Genomic DNA, 18471 nt, shown 5'->3' on the forward strand with positions numbered 1-18471 from the left:
TCTATCTCCCTTTCCAACTGTTCTATTTCCCGATTGTAGTCCTCTTTCATCTTAGTTACATAACTTATTATCTGCCCTCTAATGTAGGCTTTCATTGCATCCCATAATATAAATTTGTCTTTCACTGATTCTGTATTTATTTCAAAGTACATTTTAATTTGGCATTCAATAAATTCTCTAAATTCCTGTCTTTTAGTAGCATGGAGTTTAATCTCCATCTATATGTTCTTGGTGGGATGCCCTTCAGTTTTATTGCTAATAACAGGGGTGAGTAATCAGATAGCAATCTAGCTTTATATTCAGTTTTTCTAACTCTCCCTTGAATATGGGCCGACAACAAAAACATATCAATCCTTGAGTATGTTTTATGTCTACTCGAATAATATGAGTATTCCTTCTCTCTTGGGTGCTGCCTCCTCCATATATCCATAAGTTTCATTTCCTGCATTGATTTAACCATTAATCAAATCAGCTTTAATCCATTTTAAAATAGGCACATAATTTAACTGATACAATGACTGATAATTAATGTCTAAAAACACACCAAAATATTTAATTTTATTTGTCCACCTTAATTTTGTAATAGTTTTAAATTCTGAATAATCTCCTATTCCATTTGGTAAAATTTCACTTTTATTCCAATTAACTTTATATCCTGTCAATTCTCCAAATTTTGACAAACACTCTTGTAACTGCTTCAACGACTGTTCCGGTTCCATCAAATATATCAATACATCATCTGCAAATAAATTAATCTTATATTCTTCATTCATAACCTTCATCCCTCTAATTTCATAATTTTGTCTAATAATCTGAGCTAATGGTTCAATAGCCAACACAAATAAGGCTGGTGACAATGGACAGCCCTGCCAAGTTGAACGAGTCAACCTAAATGGTAAAGAAATCTGACCATTTGTCACCACCCTAGCAATCAGGTTTGTATATAAAGCTTTAACCAAACCAATAAAAAAGGGCCGAATTTAAATTTTTCTAACACCTTAAATAAAAAATCCCACTCAACCCTATCAAAAGGCTTTTCTGCATCTAATGCAACCACCATAGGCTGATGGTGCTTTCAGTTAGGCTGCTTTCGGTATGAATTGATCAAAGTAATTAATCGAAGAATATTATCTGATGCATTTCTGTTCTTAATAAAACCTGTTTGATCACTATGTATCAACTTAGGTAAGTATGTAGCTAATACTTTTGCTATAATTTTATAATCTACATTTAATAAAGAAATAGGTCTATATGAAGACACTTTTAATGGATCTCTATCTTTTTTTGGAATAACAGTTATTAAAGCACTTGAACAAGATTCTGGCAACTTCTGTTCTTCAGTAACTTGTTTTAACACATCTCCAACTACATTAGATAAATCATCGTAAAAAAATTTATAAAATTCCACAGGAAATCCATCGTCCCCTGGGGACTTTCCATTTGGCATTTCCTGTACAGCTTCCTTGATTTCAAAATCTGTAAATGGAGATTCCAATTCCTGAATATCTTTCTCATCTAATACCGGTAACCTTAATTTAGATAAATAAGATTCAATAGAATCATTATCCTGCTTCCCCTCAGAAGCATATAATTTTTAATAGAATTAATAAAACTGATCATTAATTTCCTGAGGCTTATAAGTAATTATTTAATTCTTTTTAACGGCATTAATAGTCCGAGATGCCTGTTCAGGGTTCAATTGCCAAGCAAGTACCTTGTGAGCTCTTTCTCCCAACTCATAATAATGTTGTTTAGATCGATTAATTAAACACTCAAACTGATAAGTTTGTAAAGTATTTCAATTTCGCTAAGGGAACTTTTTTGTCTTCAGTCACATCCTTCTGAAAATCTTTAACTCAGAAATCTGATTTTCCAACATTAAACCTTCTGCCATATATTGTTTCTTAACTTTCATAGAATAACTAATAACCTGTCCCTTCAAATAAGCTTTTAACGTGTCCCATACTACAAAATGATTACCCACAGAATTAATATTCTCAGTCAAAAATAAAGATATGCTCTTTAACAAAAGTAACAAACTCTGTTTTTTCCATAACATTGCATTAAACCTCCATCTATACGACGAACGTACCACTTCTGAACTTTCACAGGAAAAAAAGTCTGATATAACTCTACTTTTATATTCGGCTTGCAGTGCTCTACCCTGTAAATGTGCTGATACCAAAAAGAAATTAATTCTAGAAAACGAATCATGTCATGATGAATAAAAAGAAAAATCTTTCTCTGTAGGATTAACCTTTCTCCAAATATCTACCAGATTTAAATATTTCATCAACACATAGATTTGTATTGCCATCTTTGATTTCCTTATACTCTTCAGGTTTCTGTCCAATAAAGGATCAAAAACACAATTAAAATCTACCGCAACTAAAATATTTTCATTAGTTTGAGTTAACAGTAAAAAAGCTTTTGAAATAAACCGCTCATCATCTATGTTAGGTGCATAAAGATTAAACAAAGTCCAAGATTCAGAAAAGATTTTACAGTTTACCCGTAAAACTCTACCAACATTTCCCTCTGAAGATTCCAATTCAAATGGTAATTTTTTATGAATCAAAGAATTAAAAGAAAAAGAAAACACATGACCAACCCAATCTCTTTTCAATTTAAAATGTTCCTTTTCAGTCAAATGTGTTTCTTGTAAAAAGGCAATATCAATTTTTATTTTTTTAATATAAGCCAATACCCTCTTTCACTTAATTGGATTATTTAATTCCTGAACATTAAAAGTTGCAAAATTCAAAGTAGACATTTTTACTAGCTACTAATATATTGACAATCTATAAAATAATGCTCCCCTTTATAATTCTTCAAAAGCAAAAAAATCCCACCTCTCAATAAACAAAAAAAATTTAAAAAACCATCCAAAGGTAGTAACACCCTAAAAATATGGGTGTGGTAAGCCCACTAGTGGTAGATGACAGTCAAAGCTTTCTGTGTCATCCACCCCCCCCCCAGTCAGATACATATTCATTATGTAATTAAGAACAATCAAATATAATAAATATATTCAACCCAATGATTCCAAGCCCATTGATTGTTCCGTATCTTCAATGTCAAGAAGACTTTGCGTCAACTCTTCTTTCTTTCCATTCTTTCCATACCCATTTCCATTTCCGTTTACCCTCCTCTTAGGAGACGATGATGAAGATGGCCCATTTCTTCACAACTCAGGCAATGAATTAGCAAAAACCAAGGCATCATGATCATTCTCAAAAAATTGAGATTGAAAGTTTCAGTAAAAAACCTACAAAATTGCAGGATAACGAAAAGCAAACTTATAGCCCTTTTGCCATAAGACATGTTTAGCCAAATTAAATTTCCGTTGTCTTCTAATAACCTCTTGACTCAAATCGGCATTAAAAAAAACACTATTACTTTGAACCATCAACGGGGATTGACTCTGCCGCACTTTCTGTACCGTCATTCGTAAAATAATTTCTCTATCTTGATATTTCAAACAACGAATCAAGACTGCCCTCTGTGTTTGTCCTGGAAGTGGTTTTTTCCTCAACGCTCTATGGGCTCGATCCAGTTCCAAACCTTCAGGAAAAAGCACTTTACCCAGTACCTCTGGGATCCAAAGTTTTAAAAAAATTATTGGATCGGAACCTTCAATGTCCTCTGGAAGACCAACTATTTTCACATTATTTCTTCGGCTTTGATTTTCCAATGAATCAATCTTCTTCAATAAATCCTTTTTTTGAATCCCTCAATTTACAATTCCACTTTTTCAATTTTTTTCTCTATTGCGTTCCACCTGATTTTGACATTCAGAAAAGGCTGTTTCAATTTTTTTTAAATTATCTTGTACAATATCTACAGATTTTAAACATCTATTAATATCACTCTTAACTAGTCATTTCTTGTTTCATAGTTGACATTTTATCACACAAGTATTCATTTTTGTTTTCATCTCCATTAATCCTTGGGTCATTTGAGTTTACATTTGTTTTGACATATTGTCCATTTGGCAAGCAATCCCTTCCAAACAGTGAACACTGAGTCCAATCCAGATTCCATAGCCACTTTTTGAGGTCTACCTTCTTTAACTGCAGGCTGCTCCTCCTGGGCAAATTCCAATAAGTTAAGTTCCTCTTCTTCTTCAGTCACCATAGGTCTTTTGACTGTGTGGCTGTGGGTTTGGACATCCATGCCCACATTTTCTCCAAAGGTTCTCAGACCCAGGATTCCCCACGCATGCCCGGCAGAACTGCCGGATGCGCAGGAGTGTCATCCGATGCTACACTGCGCATCCCCGGGCCACCCAGCAATGTCGCAGGCTCATGGGCCCCTTTGTCGGTCAGCCACGACCGAACTCACCAGAATGTCGGCTCCATCTTGCGACTGCAGGATCAGCGCCGAGGTCCAGCTTGAACGGCAGGAGTCCTTTTGAGGCTTGGAGGCTCCCAACAATAACTCCGTGGATTCAGCTGTACAGGTAGGCCTCAGTTCTTCTACATTTTTATATGGTAGTTTCTTCTGAAGTTCTTCACATTAGTAGCCATAATGAATCACTGTTGTTCAAAAAGCTGTATATATTATTAATAACCACTTTTGTAATTTTTAAAATTGGTATTTAATAATCCAGCTGGGGAAAGGTGGACCACACGTCTTCTACGCCATCTTGCTACGCTCCCCGGTGAACAAAGAGTTTGAGGCAAGAATGAGGTTGAAGGAAAGGACCTACCTCACGGTGGCTTTTCCCTTCTCTGGTTTGGACTTTTCATCTTGCAGCTGGGTGGAAAGGCAAGAGAATGACTAGTTCAGGAAGGTGCGAGGAACAGGTTTTATATTTCCTACTTCGCAAGAGGGCAAAATTCCCCTGAACTCTCTCCACCGCACACACACAATGACTGTCCAGCTCGCTCTCTCACACACATGACTGTCCAGCTCTCGCTCTCTCTCACACACGACTGTCCAGCTCTCCCTCTCATATACACACAACTGACCAGCGCTCTCTCTCTCTCTCTCACACACACACACACACACACACACACACACACGACTGTCCAGTTCACTCTCTCACACACACACAATGACTGTCCAGCTCTCCCTTTCACATGCGCACACAGACACAATGACTATCTCACATTCACACACACACACAATAACTCACACTTACATACATAATGACTGACACACTCACACCTGCTCCCTCACTCACATATATACACTCTTGCACTGAATCTGAGTTGTCATGTTCAAATTTACCAACAGGCCTTTTGATGCCTCCGTCATTGTACATTAATGATAAAATAAGATCCCAGCACTAATCCCAATGTCACACCAATCAGAACAGTTAACAACAGAGCAGTGGGGAATTTCACCCACTCAGTGATAAGTAGTATCACTCTGCCCTCCAGTGGTGGTGTATTTAATTGCATCTCCCCCTTGCTGGTGTGGCATGAAACCAGAAAATCTGCAGTGTAAAACATGAAAATCTGTAGATGCTGTGATTGTAGTAAAAACACAGAAATGCTGGAGGAACTCAGCAGGTCTCACAGCGTCCATAGGAGGTAAAGATATATTACTGACTTTTCGAGCCTGAGCCCTTCTTCAAGGTAAGAAGGAAAAATGGGGAGGGTGAGGAGTACAGACCAACAGACAAAAGGTGATCTTTAGCTATGGGTAGAAGGACAGGAGAGAGGAAAGGTGAGAATTGATTGCCTGCACCCCTCCCCTTTTCTCCAGCCTTTTAATTCAGGCGCCTGCCTACCTTTTACTCATACCTCGAAGAAGGGCTCAGGTTGGAAATGTCGGTAATATATCTTTACTGGCTATGGACACTGCAAGACCAGCTGAGTTCCTCTAACATTTAACAAAACCTGCAGATAGCGGGGTCAAAATCAGTACACAGATGTGCTGGAGAAACTCAGCAGGTTGCACGGATAATTTCTGTAACCAACGTCTCGGCCTGAACCCTTATTCCTGACGAAGGGCCCAGGCCCGAAACGTTGTTACCCTCTAGCTCCTTTGGATGCTGCCTGACCTGCTGAGTTTCTCCAGCACATTTGTGCATTCAACTGTGCTTCAGAGACTCTTAAGTAGTGATTGCCCTTTAAAAGAAAGCATGATCCGATCAGGGGTGAAGTAATTCTTACAACATTCACCGGAATGTTTGTCCGACTCATTTAGCCAAGCTTAAAGGTTCTGGGCAATGGTTAATACCTACCATTTTGCAATGCAGGATTGTACTCTCTTTATAGAGGAGAATGCTGTAGGCATTGGTCTCGCTGACAGTTTGTTGACACAGTGTACTCTTGCCTTCATAGGTCAAATCAAAACTGAAGGATTGGTTTTTGGAATCGAGCTGCAACTTTATGTAATGATCTGGATCCTGTAACATCAAAGATACATTTCAGATTTTTTAAAGGCATAATGATATAATACAACTTAGATTTCCGTAGAAACGTTACCACTGTAAAATACACAAGAAAATTTGCAATCTGTCTCATGACCATCACATTTGCTCCATGGTTTTCTTTCTCAGGTCTTCTTTGGCTTGGCTTCGCGGACGAAAATTTATGGAGGGGGTAAAAAGTCCACGTCAGCTGCAGGCTCGTTTGTGGCTGACCAGTCCGATGCGGGACAGGCAGACACGATTGCAGCGGTTGCAAGGGAAAATTGGTTGGTTGGGGTTGGGTGTTGGGTTTTTCCTCCTTTGCCTTTTGTCAGTGAGGTGGGCTCTGCGGTCTTCTTCAAAGGAGGCTGCTGCCCGCCAAACTGTGAGGCGCCAAGATGCACGGTTTGAGGCGTTATCAGCCCACTGGCGGTGGTCAATGTGGCAGGCACCAAGAGATTTCTTTAGGCAGTCCTTGTACCTTTTCTTTGGTGCACCTCTGTCACGGTGGCCAGTGGAGAGCTCGCCATATAATACGATCTTGGGAAGGCGATGGTCCTCCATTCTGGAGACGTGACCCATCCAGCGCAGCTGGATCTTCAGCAGCGTGGACTCGATGCTGTCGACCTCTGCCATCTCGAGTACCTCGACGTTAGGGGTGTGAGCGCTCCAATGGATGTTGAGGATGGAGCGGAGACAACGCTGGTGGAAGCGTTCTAGGAGCCGTAGGTGGTGCCGGTAGAGGACCCATGATTCGGAGCCGAACAGGAGTGTGGGTATGACAACGGCTCTGTATACGCTTATCTTTGTGAGGTTTTTCAGTTGGTTGTTTTTCCAGACTCTTTTGTGCGCAAACAGAGGAACCACTGACATGGTCTTTGCCCTCAGACAGCTCCAAGAAAAGTGCAGAGAACAAAACAAAGGACTCTACATCACCTTTGTTGACCTCACCAAAGCCTTCGACACCGTGAGCAGGAAAGGGCTTTGGCAAATACTAGAGCGCATCGGATGTCCCCCAAAGTTCCTCAACATGATTATCCAACTGCACGAAAACCAACAAGGTCGGGTCAGATACAGCAATGAGCTCTCTGAACCCTTCTCCATTAACAATGGCGTGAAGCAAGGCTGTGTTCTCGCACCAACCCTCTTTTCAATCTTCTTCAGCATGATGCTGAACCAAGCCATGAAAGACCCCAACAATGAAGACGCTGTTTACATCCGGTACCGCACGGATGGCAGTCTCTTCAATCTGAGGCGCCTGCAAGCTCACACCAAGACACAAGAGAAACTTGTCCGTGAACTACTCTTTGCAGATGATGCCGCTTTAGTTGCCCATTCAGAGCCAGCTCTTCAGCACTTGACGTCCTGCTTTGCGGAAACTGCCAAAATGTTTGGCCTGGAAGTCAGCCTGAAGAAAACTGAGGTCCTCCATCAGCCAGCTCCCCACCATGACTACCAGCCCCCCCACATCTCCATCGGGCACACAAAACTCAAAACGGTCAACCAGTTTACCTATCTCGGCTGCACCATTTCATCAGATGCAAGGATCGACAATGAGATAGACAACAGACTCTTTCTCAGGTAACAACAACAAAACAACACAACACATATGGTCTCATCAAGGCACCATAATTTGGCAATGAGAGTTCCTCACAGAAACAGACAAACATAAGGATGTTAGGATAGGGGAATAAAAGCTTGACAGTGGCATAGGTTCAGAGATGAATGGAGGACAGATAGAAAGGTTCATGGGAGAAATTCAGAGTTAAGAAGCCAAATGCATGAAGGAAAGGTTGTAAACTGAGGGACATTTAATTTTTAGAGTTAGTTAATTTAGAGATGCAGCACAGTAACAGGCCTATCTGGCCTGTACTGCCCACTTACACCTATATGACCAATTAACCTACCAATCCTGTACATTTTTGGAGAGTGGGTAGAAACTGGAGCACCCAGAGGAAATCCACGTAGGTCATGGAGAGAACGTACAAACTCCTCACAGACCACACCAAACAGTGCTGTGTTAGCCATGCCACCCACCCTGTGGGATTAGAATTGGCTGAGATATGAGAGGATTGTAGAACTTAAAAAGACATTTTAGGGATCAGGGTGAGTATGTAGTGATAGTTTGTTTTGCAGGCAGGCCAGCGAGACAAGTAAGGCAAGTAAGACACGGTCCAGAGGTGCAGACAAAGAGCAGCAAAGCCAGCGTGACATTTCAATAGTGGGGTTCATTCGGGAGTCTGATAACAGTGGGAAAGAACAGTTCCTAAGTCAACCCGGCAATGAGAGGGATGCTTGGTGAGCTGTGACTAGAACTCACAATGCTGACCAGGGCATGACCAGACAATGGTTGAAAACTCCACACAGGCATGAAATTAGAATCCAAGGAGAAAAATATCACCCTCCAACAGCCTTCTCCAGCTTCATGACTTACCTTCAACCGTCTGACACATTTTCCTTTTGCCTATCTTTCCTTTTGTCTGGCACCTGTCAATCAACTGCCTCCCAAACTCCACCCCTTACCCTCCCCATCTGTCCATCATCCTTTGCCCCTCCCTGTCCCACTCTTGTCCTCGTTGTAATGACCATCGCCCCTCCGCACCCTCACCTCAAAACTGACTCCAAATAGAAATGTCAACAGAACTCATGGTCTCCTGTTAGGCTCGATGTGAAAACTTCTGCTGGCAGATTTATTTTACACCTGAACTGATCTGATCTGATTCCAAGACCTAGTCAAGCCCAATCACGCCGATGGGGGACATACAGTGGTTTCTTTCAGCCAGTCCAATTTAGCCCTTATCTCACTGAACCTTTCCTATCCTTCTACCTGTCCAGACATCTTTTAAACATTGCAATGACAACCAACTCTACCTCTGTGGAAGCAGGTTCCACACACCCACCACCCTCTCTGTGAAGACACTCCCCTCAGGATGCTTTTAAATCTTTCCCCCCTCACTGTAATTCCATCTCCTCACACCAATCCATTTAAATTTCCCCCCCCCCCCCGGGAAACAAAAAAGAGGATGTCATTATCTATGACCCTCTATGATTTTATGAACCTGTACAAGGTCTCTCCTCAGCCTCCAGGAAGAATAGTTCCAGCCTAACCCACCTCTCCCAACAAATTTGAGCCCACCAGACCATATCTTTGCTAACTCCCTGCCCCACGAGCTCAGAGTTTGATAGGATGCTGGCACCACAAGAAGGTATCAAGCTTACCTGAAATGGTGTGATAGTGGCTTGAAAGCCATTTTGTCCTTGGAGGGTGACACTAACATTTTTATCAGCCAGGTTTAGGAACTGAATGTAGCTTTCTTTAACACTAGGCTCAGGCTCCACAGTGCCCTGAGAAGCAAAAGGATGTTAACATTGTTAAAGGTGCTCCAAAATGGCAAAATAAATAAAATATAAAAGGAGTACGGTTAGCACAATACTATTAACAAGTGCGACCTGGATTTGAATCTGGTGCTGTCTGTAAGGGGTTTGTACATTCTACCCATGTTTGCGAGGGTTTCTTCCGGGTACTCTGGTTTCCTCCCACTGTTCAAAGATATATGGGGTTAGTAGGTTAATTACATGGGTGTATTTAGGTGGTGTGGGCACATAGGCCAGAAGGAGCTGAGACCGTGTTGCATCTCTAAATTAAGCATCTCTAAAATAAACAGGGGTGGCACAATTGACATAGCAGTTATGGTAACACCTTTATAGCACCAGCAATTGTGACTGGGATTCGAATCCCATGCTGTCTGTAAGGAGTTTGTACATTCTCCCCATGTCTGTATGGGGTTTTTTTTTCCCCTGAGGGCACTGGATTCCTCCCACAATTCAAAATGTACCAGGGATGTAGGTTAATTTGTTGTAAATTGGGCAGTACAAACTTGTGGGGTGAAATGCCCTGTTACCATGTCAATTTTAGAAAAAAATAAATTCTCAAACTACCGAGCAGGTAAGGTAGCATTTGCAAGAAAAGACAGAGATGGAAAGGTTTGTAGCAAACTTCAAGAGGGATTTTATCTGAAGGCTGCACCTGGCAATTGGAGCCAGGTGACTCAGGCAATTGGATTTGAGTAAGCTCAGGTCAGCAGGAAGCTGATTGGGCAATGAAGATCAAGTGATCCAGGGAACTTGTGACACAGCGTGGTATTAATTCACTTCATCTCAGCAGCTTTGAGAATTGGTGCTTTTTTTTTTAGTGGAGTTTCATGCAGTACATGTAGCAGTGAGTAGGAAATTTACAACTAACTAGTTTTTTTTCTGTAGGTTCTTGATTAGCTATGGCATCAAAGGTTATGGGGTGAAAACAGGGGAGTGGGAAAATGGATCAGCCCATGACAAAATGGTGGAGTAGACTTGATGGGCTGAATAGCCTTATTTCTGCCCCTTGTGTCTTATGAACATGAAAAGGAGAGAAAAAAAAAACACATTTAACTGTAGGGAGGGTGTAATGGAAGATTTAAACTGTGTTTTTTACTTCTGCAGCTGCAAGGCTGAGAACCTGCTTGTTATTTAAGAATCAGCAGACATGAGGCCCAGGATACATATTTAGTAGACACACCTAAACCTAAATTCCACCATGGGGCCCAGGATGCAGAATCAGAAGACATTATCTAATTTACATTATGGGGCCCAGGGATGCATATGAATCAGTAGACATTATCCAACTTCCACCATGAGGCCAAGAGATGCAGTTGTCTTTTGTTGGTTGCAGACTGTCAGGAGACCTTGAAGATAATTAAATCATTTGTTCAAAGAGACAAGATCTGAAGTAAACAACTTTTGGGTAATATAAGCCATGGTCCCACTTCTGAAGTTTGAGACTCTCCAAGAGGTGGGAACATCTCTCAGCAGGATTCCAAACCAATGTCCCGGTCCAGGGAGGTGGAGAAGCTGCTACCGGCATCCAGACAACCTACTACAAGTGTGCAGTCATCGCCTCGCTTTGGCAGTTGGGACCAGTCCAGGCACTGATAAGTATAATTGGGAAGGGCTTGCATGTTGTAGTGTGAATTCAGCTTTAGATTTAGTAATAAAGACTTGTATAAACTGAACTGCTCTCGGTGTGTGTGTCTCTTTTCTTTCGGTAACTCAAACACTGTGACCAATCTAAAACGAACAAAATGAGAGGTATAAGTTTACCCAAGACAATTGGTGCAGTGGGAGAAGTCTTTGATAGAGTAAAAGCCTGGTGACTGTGAGATTAGCTATAAGCAAGGTTAAATGGTCAATGAGTGAAAATATGAGGTGAAAAGATGGGGGAGTTGCAAAACACAGAGTAGGAAAGCAGATTAGTCTGGACACTCAGAGGGAAAAGAAAAGTGAAAAAAAAAATTAAAATATCTCTGATAGAGGGAGGTTGTTACTTGAAGATGCAAAAATGAACTGAATTGTTTATTGTCATGTGTACTTGGGCTGCAGTGAAAAGCATTATTTTGTGTGTAATCCAGACAAGTTGATCTATCCTCAGGCATAGCAGATAATGCAATAAAGGGTGTAGTGTTACAGTAAGGTCAAATGTGCAGGTATATTACCATGATGAGGTGTAAAGTGCCTTTGAACAGTGCAGGAGTATCATCTTTTACCAATAAGAGGCCCATTCAAGAGTCACAAGATGTAGGAGCACAAGTAAGGCAATTGGCCCATTGAGTCTGCCCTGCAATTCTATCTTGAGCTAATTTATCCACCCATTCAGCCTCATTCTCCAGCTTTCTCTTGTAACCCTTGATACCTGGATTAATCAAATACCTGTCAATCTTTGCTTTAAATATTCCCAACAACCTTGCTTTTGCAGCTGTGGCAACAAGTCCACAGACTCACGATCCTCTGACAAAAGAAATTTCTCTGCATCTGTTTTAAATTGACACCTTTTTATCCTGAAGTTGTTCCCTCTTGTCCTAGACTCCTGACCATGGGAAACAACCTTGCCACATTTACTGTCCAGCCCTTTCAACATTTGAAATGCCTTCCTGAGGTTCCCCTTCATCCTTCTGTACTCCAATGAGTACAGTCCAGGTGCTGACAACGTTCATTGTAATGCTAGCTGTTTGATTCCTGGTATCATTCTAGTAAATCTTCTCTGAACCCTCTCCACCAGCACATCCTTTCACAAATATGGTGCTCAAAACTGGTGGTCTCAGCATTATCTTATAGAATCTCAACATTATATCCTTGTGTGGTGTGCTGTTAGCCAGGATCAGACACACACAAGGCAAAGATTGTACAACAGGCTTTAATCCATAAAGACTTCCACAGAACCAGGCTGGCAGTAGCTGCAGTAACTCTGAGTGAGACTTCGGGAGGCCAGTGCAGGCTTATATCCTGGTGGGTGATTGACACCTGACTGGATGGAGCTTGATCTATTCAGGCCGATTGATTGACAGCCAGCCAGGAGTTGTCCTGTCCCCTTACACTCCTGCAGGTACAGAGGTTTCCCCCTGCAGTAGCTTTACCACCACATTCACCCACTTCTTTAAGTGGGTGTGGGGGGGGTGGCAGTAACAAGGAATTGTACCCACTATACAAAATACAGTATTTACAGATTGAGACGATCTGGTGGCCACCGGGGTCTCTGTGACCGTCATAGGACTGGCTCCTGGTCACTGGTTAGAGGGGACGTGGGGGGGCTGGCGGCAGGGATCTGTGTGACTGGTGTGGTGCTGCGTGGAGGGGTGGCCGAGGGGGCCAGGGTCGACACGTGAGAGTCGTATTGGATGGGTGGGTGGGCAGGTTTGACCCCCAGGGCTGAAGTGGGCCCCTGGTGGTCAAGGCGATCCTGCGCACCCCATAGCTGCCTGGGGATGGGGATGTATGCTTGGTCAGTGTCATCCTGGGCTGAAGGATGCCGTTGAGTGGTAGGTGCTCCTGCTGGTGCCGGGTCCCTCGTTGAGACAGTGTCCCCCCTGTCACTGCCAAATCTAACGTAGGCGTAGTTGTGGTTCACGTGTAGGGGGAAGACCTGCTCGACCAGGGGTTCGGCCTTGTGTATCTGTACATGCTTACACAGGAGCACCAGTCCGGGGAATGTGGGCCATGCTGGGAGGGACATTCTAGTCGCTGACATCCTGGGGAATGAGAAAAGATGTTCATGAGAGGTCTTGTTGGTAGTCGTACACTGCAGCAACCGAATGGCATGGAGTGCCTTAGGCAGGGCATCCTGCCAGTACTCAACGACCCACCCTTTCGACTTGAGAGCCAGGAGGACTGCCTTCCAGACCACCCTGTTTTCGCGTTCCACTTGCCCATTGCCTCTCAGGTTATAACTCGTCGTGCAGCTAGTTGTGATGCCCCTCGCCATCAGGTACTGGCACAGCTTGTCACTCATGAAACCAGGGGTCTAGTGGATGAAAGCGGGGTAGCCAAACATGGTGAAAATCTGCTCCAGGGCCCTGAAGACGGTGGTCGTGGAGGTGTCCAGGCAAAGGATAGCGAAAAGGAAGCTTGAGTACTTGTCCACTACCATGAGGAAGTAGACATTTCGGTTCGTGGAAGGCAGGGGCCCTTTGAAATCCATGCCGAGACTCTTGAAGGGCCGTGGCCTTTGCAACATGGGCCTGGGGCGGGCAGAAGAAATGGGGTTTATACTCTGCGCAGACCCGGCAGGCCTCGGTCATGTCTCTGACATCCCTGATTGTATACGGCAGGTTCTGTGACTTAATAGTGGTACAACCTGGTGACACCTGGATGGCAAAGGGACTCATGCAATGCCTGCAGCCTGTCATCGTGCATAGACGCGCAGGTCTGAGAGAGGGCATCAGGGGAGTTGTTAAACTTTCCGGGGTGGTACTGGATGTCGCAGCTGTAGGTTGCAAGCTCGACTCTCCAGTGCAAGATCTTGTCGTTCTTGATCTTGCTCTTGTGGGTGGAGTTAAACCTGAATGCCACGGCCCACTGGTCCCTGAGGAGGGTGAATCCCCTGCTGGCCAGGTAGTGGCGCCAGTGGTGGACTGCTTCCACAATGGCCTGGGCCTCCTTTTCAATGGCGGAATGCCCTAGCTCATAACTGTGGAGGATCCAAGAGAAGAAAGCGACAGGACGCACCCCCCCCCCTTTGGTTGAGGGTAGTGGCGAGGGCATCCTCGGAGTCTTTGCTCTCCACCTGGAAGGGGGAGACCTCATCCACGGCCTGCATTGTGGTGTCCGCGATGTCCTGTCTGCGGATGAAGGCTGCCTGCGCCTCAGATGGGAGAGGGAAAGTTGTAGCTTGGCCCAGTGGGCGGACCTTGTCTGAGAAGCGAGGGACCCACTGCGAGTCATTGAAGAATAGGACAAGGCACCTGCGGAGGGCCTTTAGCGTGGGGGGAAGAGGTAGCTCCATTAATGAGTGCATCCTTTCTGGATCTGGGCCGCCGACCCCATGGGCCACGATGTACCCCAGGATGATGAGGTGGGTGGTGCTAAACACACATTCCTCCTTGTTGTAAGTCTTGTTGTAAGTGAGGTTCAGCTCCCCGGCCGTCTGGAGGTATTTTTCCAGGTTAGCATTGTGGTCCTGCTGGTCACGGCCGCAGATAGTGACGTTATCCAGATACGGGAACGTCGCCTTTAGCTTGTGCAGGTCTACCATGCGATCCATGTCCCGCTGGGAACTCAGAGGAACTAGTAAAGGCGCTCGTCCGCCTCGAAGGCGGTGTAGGGCTTGTCCTTCGGGTGGATGGGGATTTGGTAATACGCCAAATTCAGGTCAATTGTGGAGAAAACCCGGTAGTAGGCTACCTTGTTAACCATATCAGCTATCCTCGGCAGGGGGTTGGCATCCAGCTGGGTGTACTGGTTAATTCTTCTTTGGCTTGGCTTCGCGGACGAAGATTTATGGAGGGGTAATGTCCACGTCAGCTGCAGGCTCGTTTGTGGCTGACAAGTCCGATGCGGGACAGGCAGACACGGTTGCAGCGGCTGCAGGGGAAAATTGGTTGGTTGGGGTTGGGTGTTGGGTTTTTCCTCCTTTGCCTTTTGTCAGTGAGGTGGGCTCTGCGGTCTTCTTCAAAGGAGGTTGCTGCCCGCCAAACTGTGAGGCGCCAAGATGCACGGTTTGAGGCGATATCAGCCTACTGGCAGTGGTCAATGTGGCAGGCACCAAGAGATTTCTTTAGGCAGTCCTTGCATCTCTTCTTTGGTGCATCTCTGTCTCGGTGCCAGTGGAGAGCTCGCCATATAACACGATCTTGGGAAGGCGATGGTCCTCCATTCTGGAGACGTGACCTACCCAGCGCAGTTTGATCTTCAGCAGCGTGGATTTGATGCTGTCGGCCTCTGCCATCTTGAGTACTTCGATGTTGGTGATCCACGACCATCCTCGGCTTCCTTCCCCTTTGAGCACCAGGACTTGGGCTCTCCAAGGGCTGTTACTGGGCTCTATGACACCTTCCGACAGGAGTTGCCGCACCTCCGCCTTGATGAAGTCTCTGTGGCGCAATAGCGCCTACTTCTGGCGGCGATTGCTTGCAGCCTAGCATAAGGTGTGGGAAGAGCACCAGTAGGGTGTTGCATAGTGTGGAGAGGCCACAGGTTGGCCGGGGCTGGTAGGTTGGCGTGCTGTGTGATGTGAGTGGAGATTGGGGGTCCCCCGAAGGCAAGGGTGACACTCTGCAGGTGGCACTGGAACTCCAGGCCCATGAGGTCTGGAGCACAGAGTTTTGGCATGACCAGGAGTCAGAGCCCTGTGTATGTCTCCCCTCCCACAGTTATATCAGCCGAGGGCGATTAAGCAGGTGGTGGGGTGGACTTTTAGTCTCAGGGAGTGGGCCACGTTTGGGTGAATGAAGCTCTCATTGCTGCCACTGTCAATCAGGCTCTTTGTTACCTGCCCGTTGACTTGCACGTCCATCATAGAGTGCCCAAGGTTGTGAGGGATGTCCCTGGTCAGGTTGATGGCAGCCAAGACCATCTTGGGGTCGGAATCGTCGCTCTCCGGTTGCGTGTGGTGATTTATGGTATCCGGAGGTGTGGGGAGCATCGGTAGGACGGCCTGGTCATTGCTCATGTTGACCACGTCGATGTCAGTTGTGGGGTGCGGTGTGTGGCAACCGATGACGTCCAGAGGCATGGGGTGCGTCGGTGGGGTGGCCTGATCATCGCCCATGTTGACCATGTCATCCCTGTCATCGTCGGGGGCCCTCCGTGTTGGCTGCTGCCTGGCCCAAGATGGCGGAAGCAAGTGGGGACCCGCCATGTGGCTGACCTCCTTCCCCAGCCGTGTTCGTTGTGCCGGGGAAGTGACGTTGTCACAGCCGGCGGAAGTGATGTCATTACATCAGCAGGAAATGACATCACTAGTTCTCGGTGAGCAGCACTGGCGAGGGCGTGAGCTGGTCCAGGTGCTCGGAGCACATGCTGCGATTGTCGCTGGTGGGGCCGGCTGCTGCACCGTCAGGGTCGGGGAAGGTGGAAGTCATAGTGGGGAGAATGGCACTGTCTGGCACGTGCATGTGGAGGTGTCCGCGGGGGAGCTCATAGAGGGCTGCTGAGCTGCTGGCTGATTTTGAGAGGCACACTTTAGCAAAGTGGCCTTTCTTGCCACATTGGGAACAGTACTGGTTCCTAGCTGGGCAGTTTTGGCGCCATCGTCGGTCTGACCCACACCAGGACCCACAGTACTACAGGGGTGCCAGGCACCCGCCGCAGAGATGTTCTCCCCAGCTCGGTCTGGGGCTGCAGCTTCAGTGTGAGAGGGCCATGAGGGAGCCTGGGTGAATCTGGAATCGAAGTCTTCAATGTGCAGGGCTGAAGCTTCCAGGATTCGGACCACTTCCACTGTCTTGGTCAGGGCATCGATACTATCTTCCAGCAGCTTCTGCCAGATGGCCCTTGAGCATAGCCCTCGGACGAAGACGTTCCGGATCAGCCTCTCGACCTCCTCTGCACCTACCCCGGGTTCAGCCAGACAAGGCCCCAGGTAAGATTCAGCCATCTCCCCGGGTTGCTGGGCTTGGGTATTGAAGAGGTACCTTCCACAGACCGCATTCATGGTGGGCTTGTACAAGTTCTTTAGAGTGTCCATTGCACTCTTGTACACGCCTTTGGTTGCCTGGAAGGCGTGGGGACCCAGCTTTGACCTGAATAGAACCAGCTTCTTTTGATCTGAGTCCTGGATGCCACCTGCATGCGCCTCGATGATTGCCTCGACTGTGTGCTACCAGATCTCTAAGTGTGTCTGGGCTTCCGGGTAGCGTGGGTCGACTTCAAGGCTCCCTGTGCTCAGGAGTTTTTCCATGGCAGCCGTGGGAAAAATTTGTGGATTAAATTGTGGTGCACTGTTAGCCAGAATCAGACACACACAAGACAAAGACTGTACAACAGGCTTTAATCCACAAAGGCATCCACAGAGCCAGGCTGGCTGTAGCTGCAGTAACTCTAAGTGAGACTTCGGGAGGCTGGTGCAGGCTTGTATCCCGGAGGGTGATTGACACTGACTGGGTGAGGCTTGATCCATTCAGGCCAACTGATTGACAGCTGGCCAGGTGTTGTCCTGTCCCCTTACAATCCTGCAGGTACAGATGTTGCCCCCTGCAGTAGGCTGGTGGTGTACCACCACACCTTGCTCTTGTATGCTGTGCCTTTAGAAATGAATACCAACATTTGCCTTCACCACTGACTCAACCTGGAGGAAGGAGTATCATGAGGACTCCTGAGTCCCTTTGCAACTTTGAATTTTCACCCCATCTAAATAAGTCTGCCTGTCTATTTCTTCTACCAAAATGTATCACTGTACGCTTTCCAACATAGTATTTTATCTGCCATATCTTTGCTCCTAATCTATCTAAGTTTCTCTGCAGCCACTCCCTATGCTCAGCACCACATATTTTGGTATCATCTGAGAAGCAGGAAAGTATTTGGAGGCTTGAGTTGTCAAGTTCCCATATCTTCTGCCCAATAGGTGGGAGGGAGTTTGTCTGGGGTAAGGTGAGCCCTTTGCCGAAGAAATGGGGAGGAGGGAAGGAATTCCAACAGCTGCGATGTGCCCAGATACCTCTATAAAAGAGGCACTCTTCCTTCAGCTTGCGTTCGGCCTCACAGTAAAAGGATAACAGACCACAACCAGAGAGCTCAGAGTAGAATGGGAAATAAAAGTGACAGGGGATGAACATTGGCCATTTGCCCTGCCCAGAGAGTGG

General features: G+C 45.6%; 1 protein-coding gene across 1 annotated transcript in view; it reads right to left on the reverse strand.

Moving 5' to 3' along the window:
- Positions 1–18471, reverse strand: part of slc15a2 (solute carrier family 15 member 2) — an 89153-nt gene that overhangs the window by 19149 nt on the left and 51533 nt on the right. Inside the window, exons 16-18 of the mRNA XM_069934808.1 lie at positions 9584–9709; positions 6197–6361; positions 4712–4758 (exon numbers count right to left, since the gene is read on the reverse strand). Coding sequence (XP_069790909.1) covers positions 4712–4758; positions 6197–6361; positions 9584–9709 — 338 coding nt within the window. The remainder of the gene's footprint in view (positions 1–4711; positions 4759–6196; positions 6362–9583; positions 9710–18471) is intronic.

This window comes from Narcine bancroftii, chromosome 4, assembly GCF_036971445.1.
Source record: "Narcine bancroftii isolate sNarBan1 chromosome 4, sNarBan1.hap1, whole genome shotgun sequence".
Taxonomy (NCBI): Eukaryota; Metazoa; Chordata; class Chondrichthyes; order Torpediniformes; family Narcinidae; genus Narcine; species Narcine bancroftii.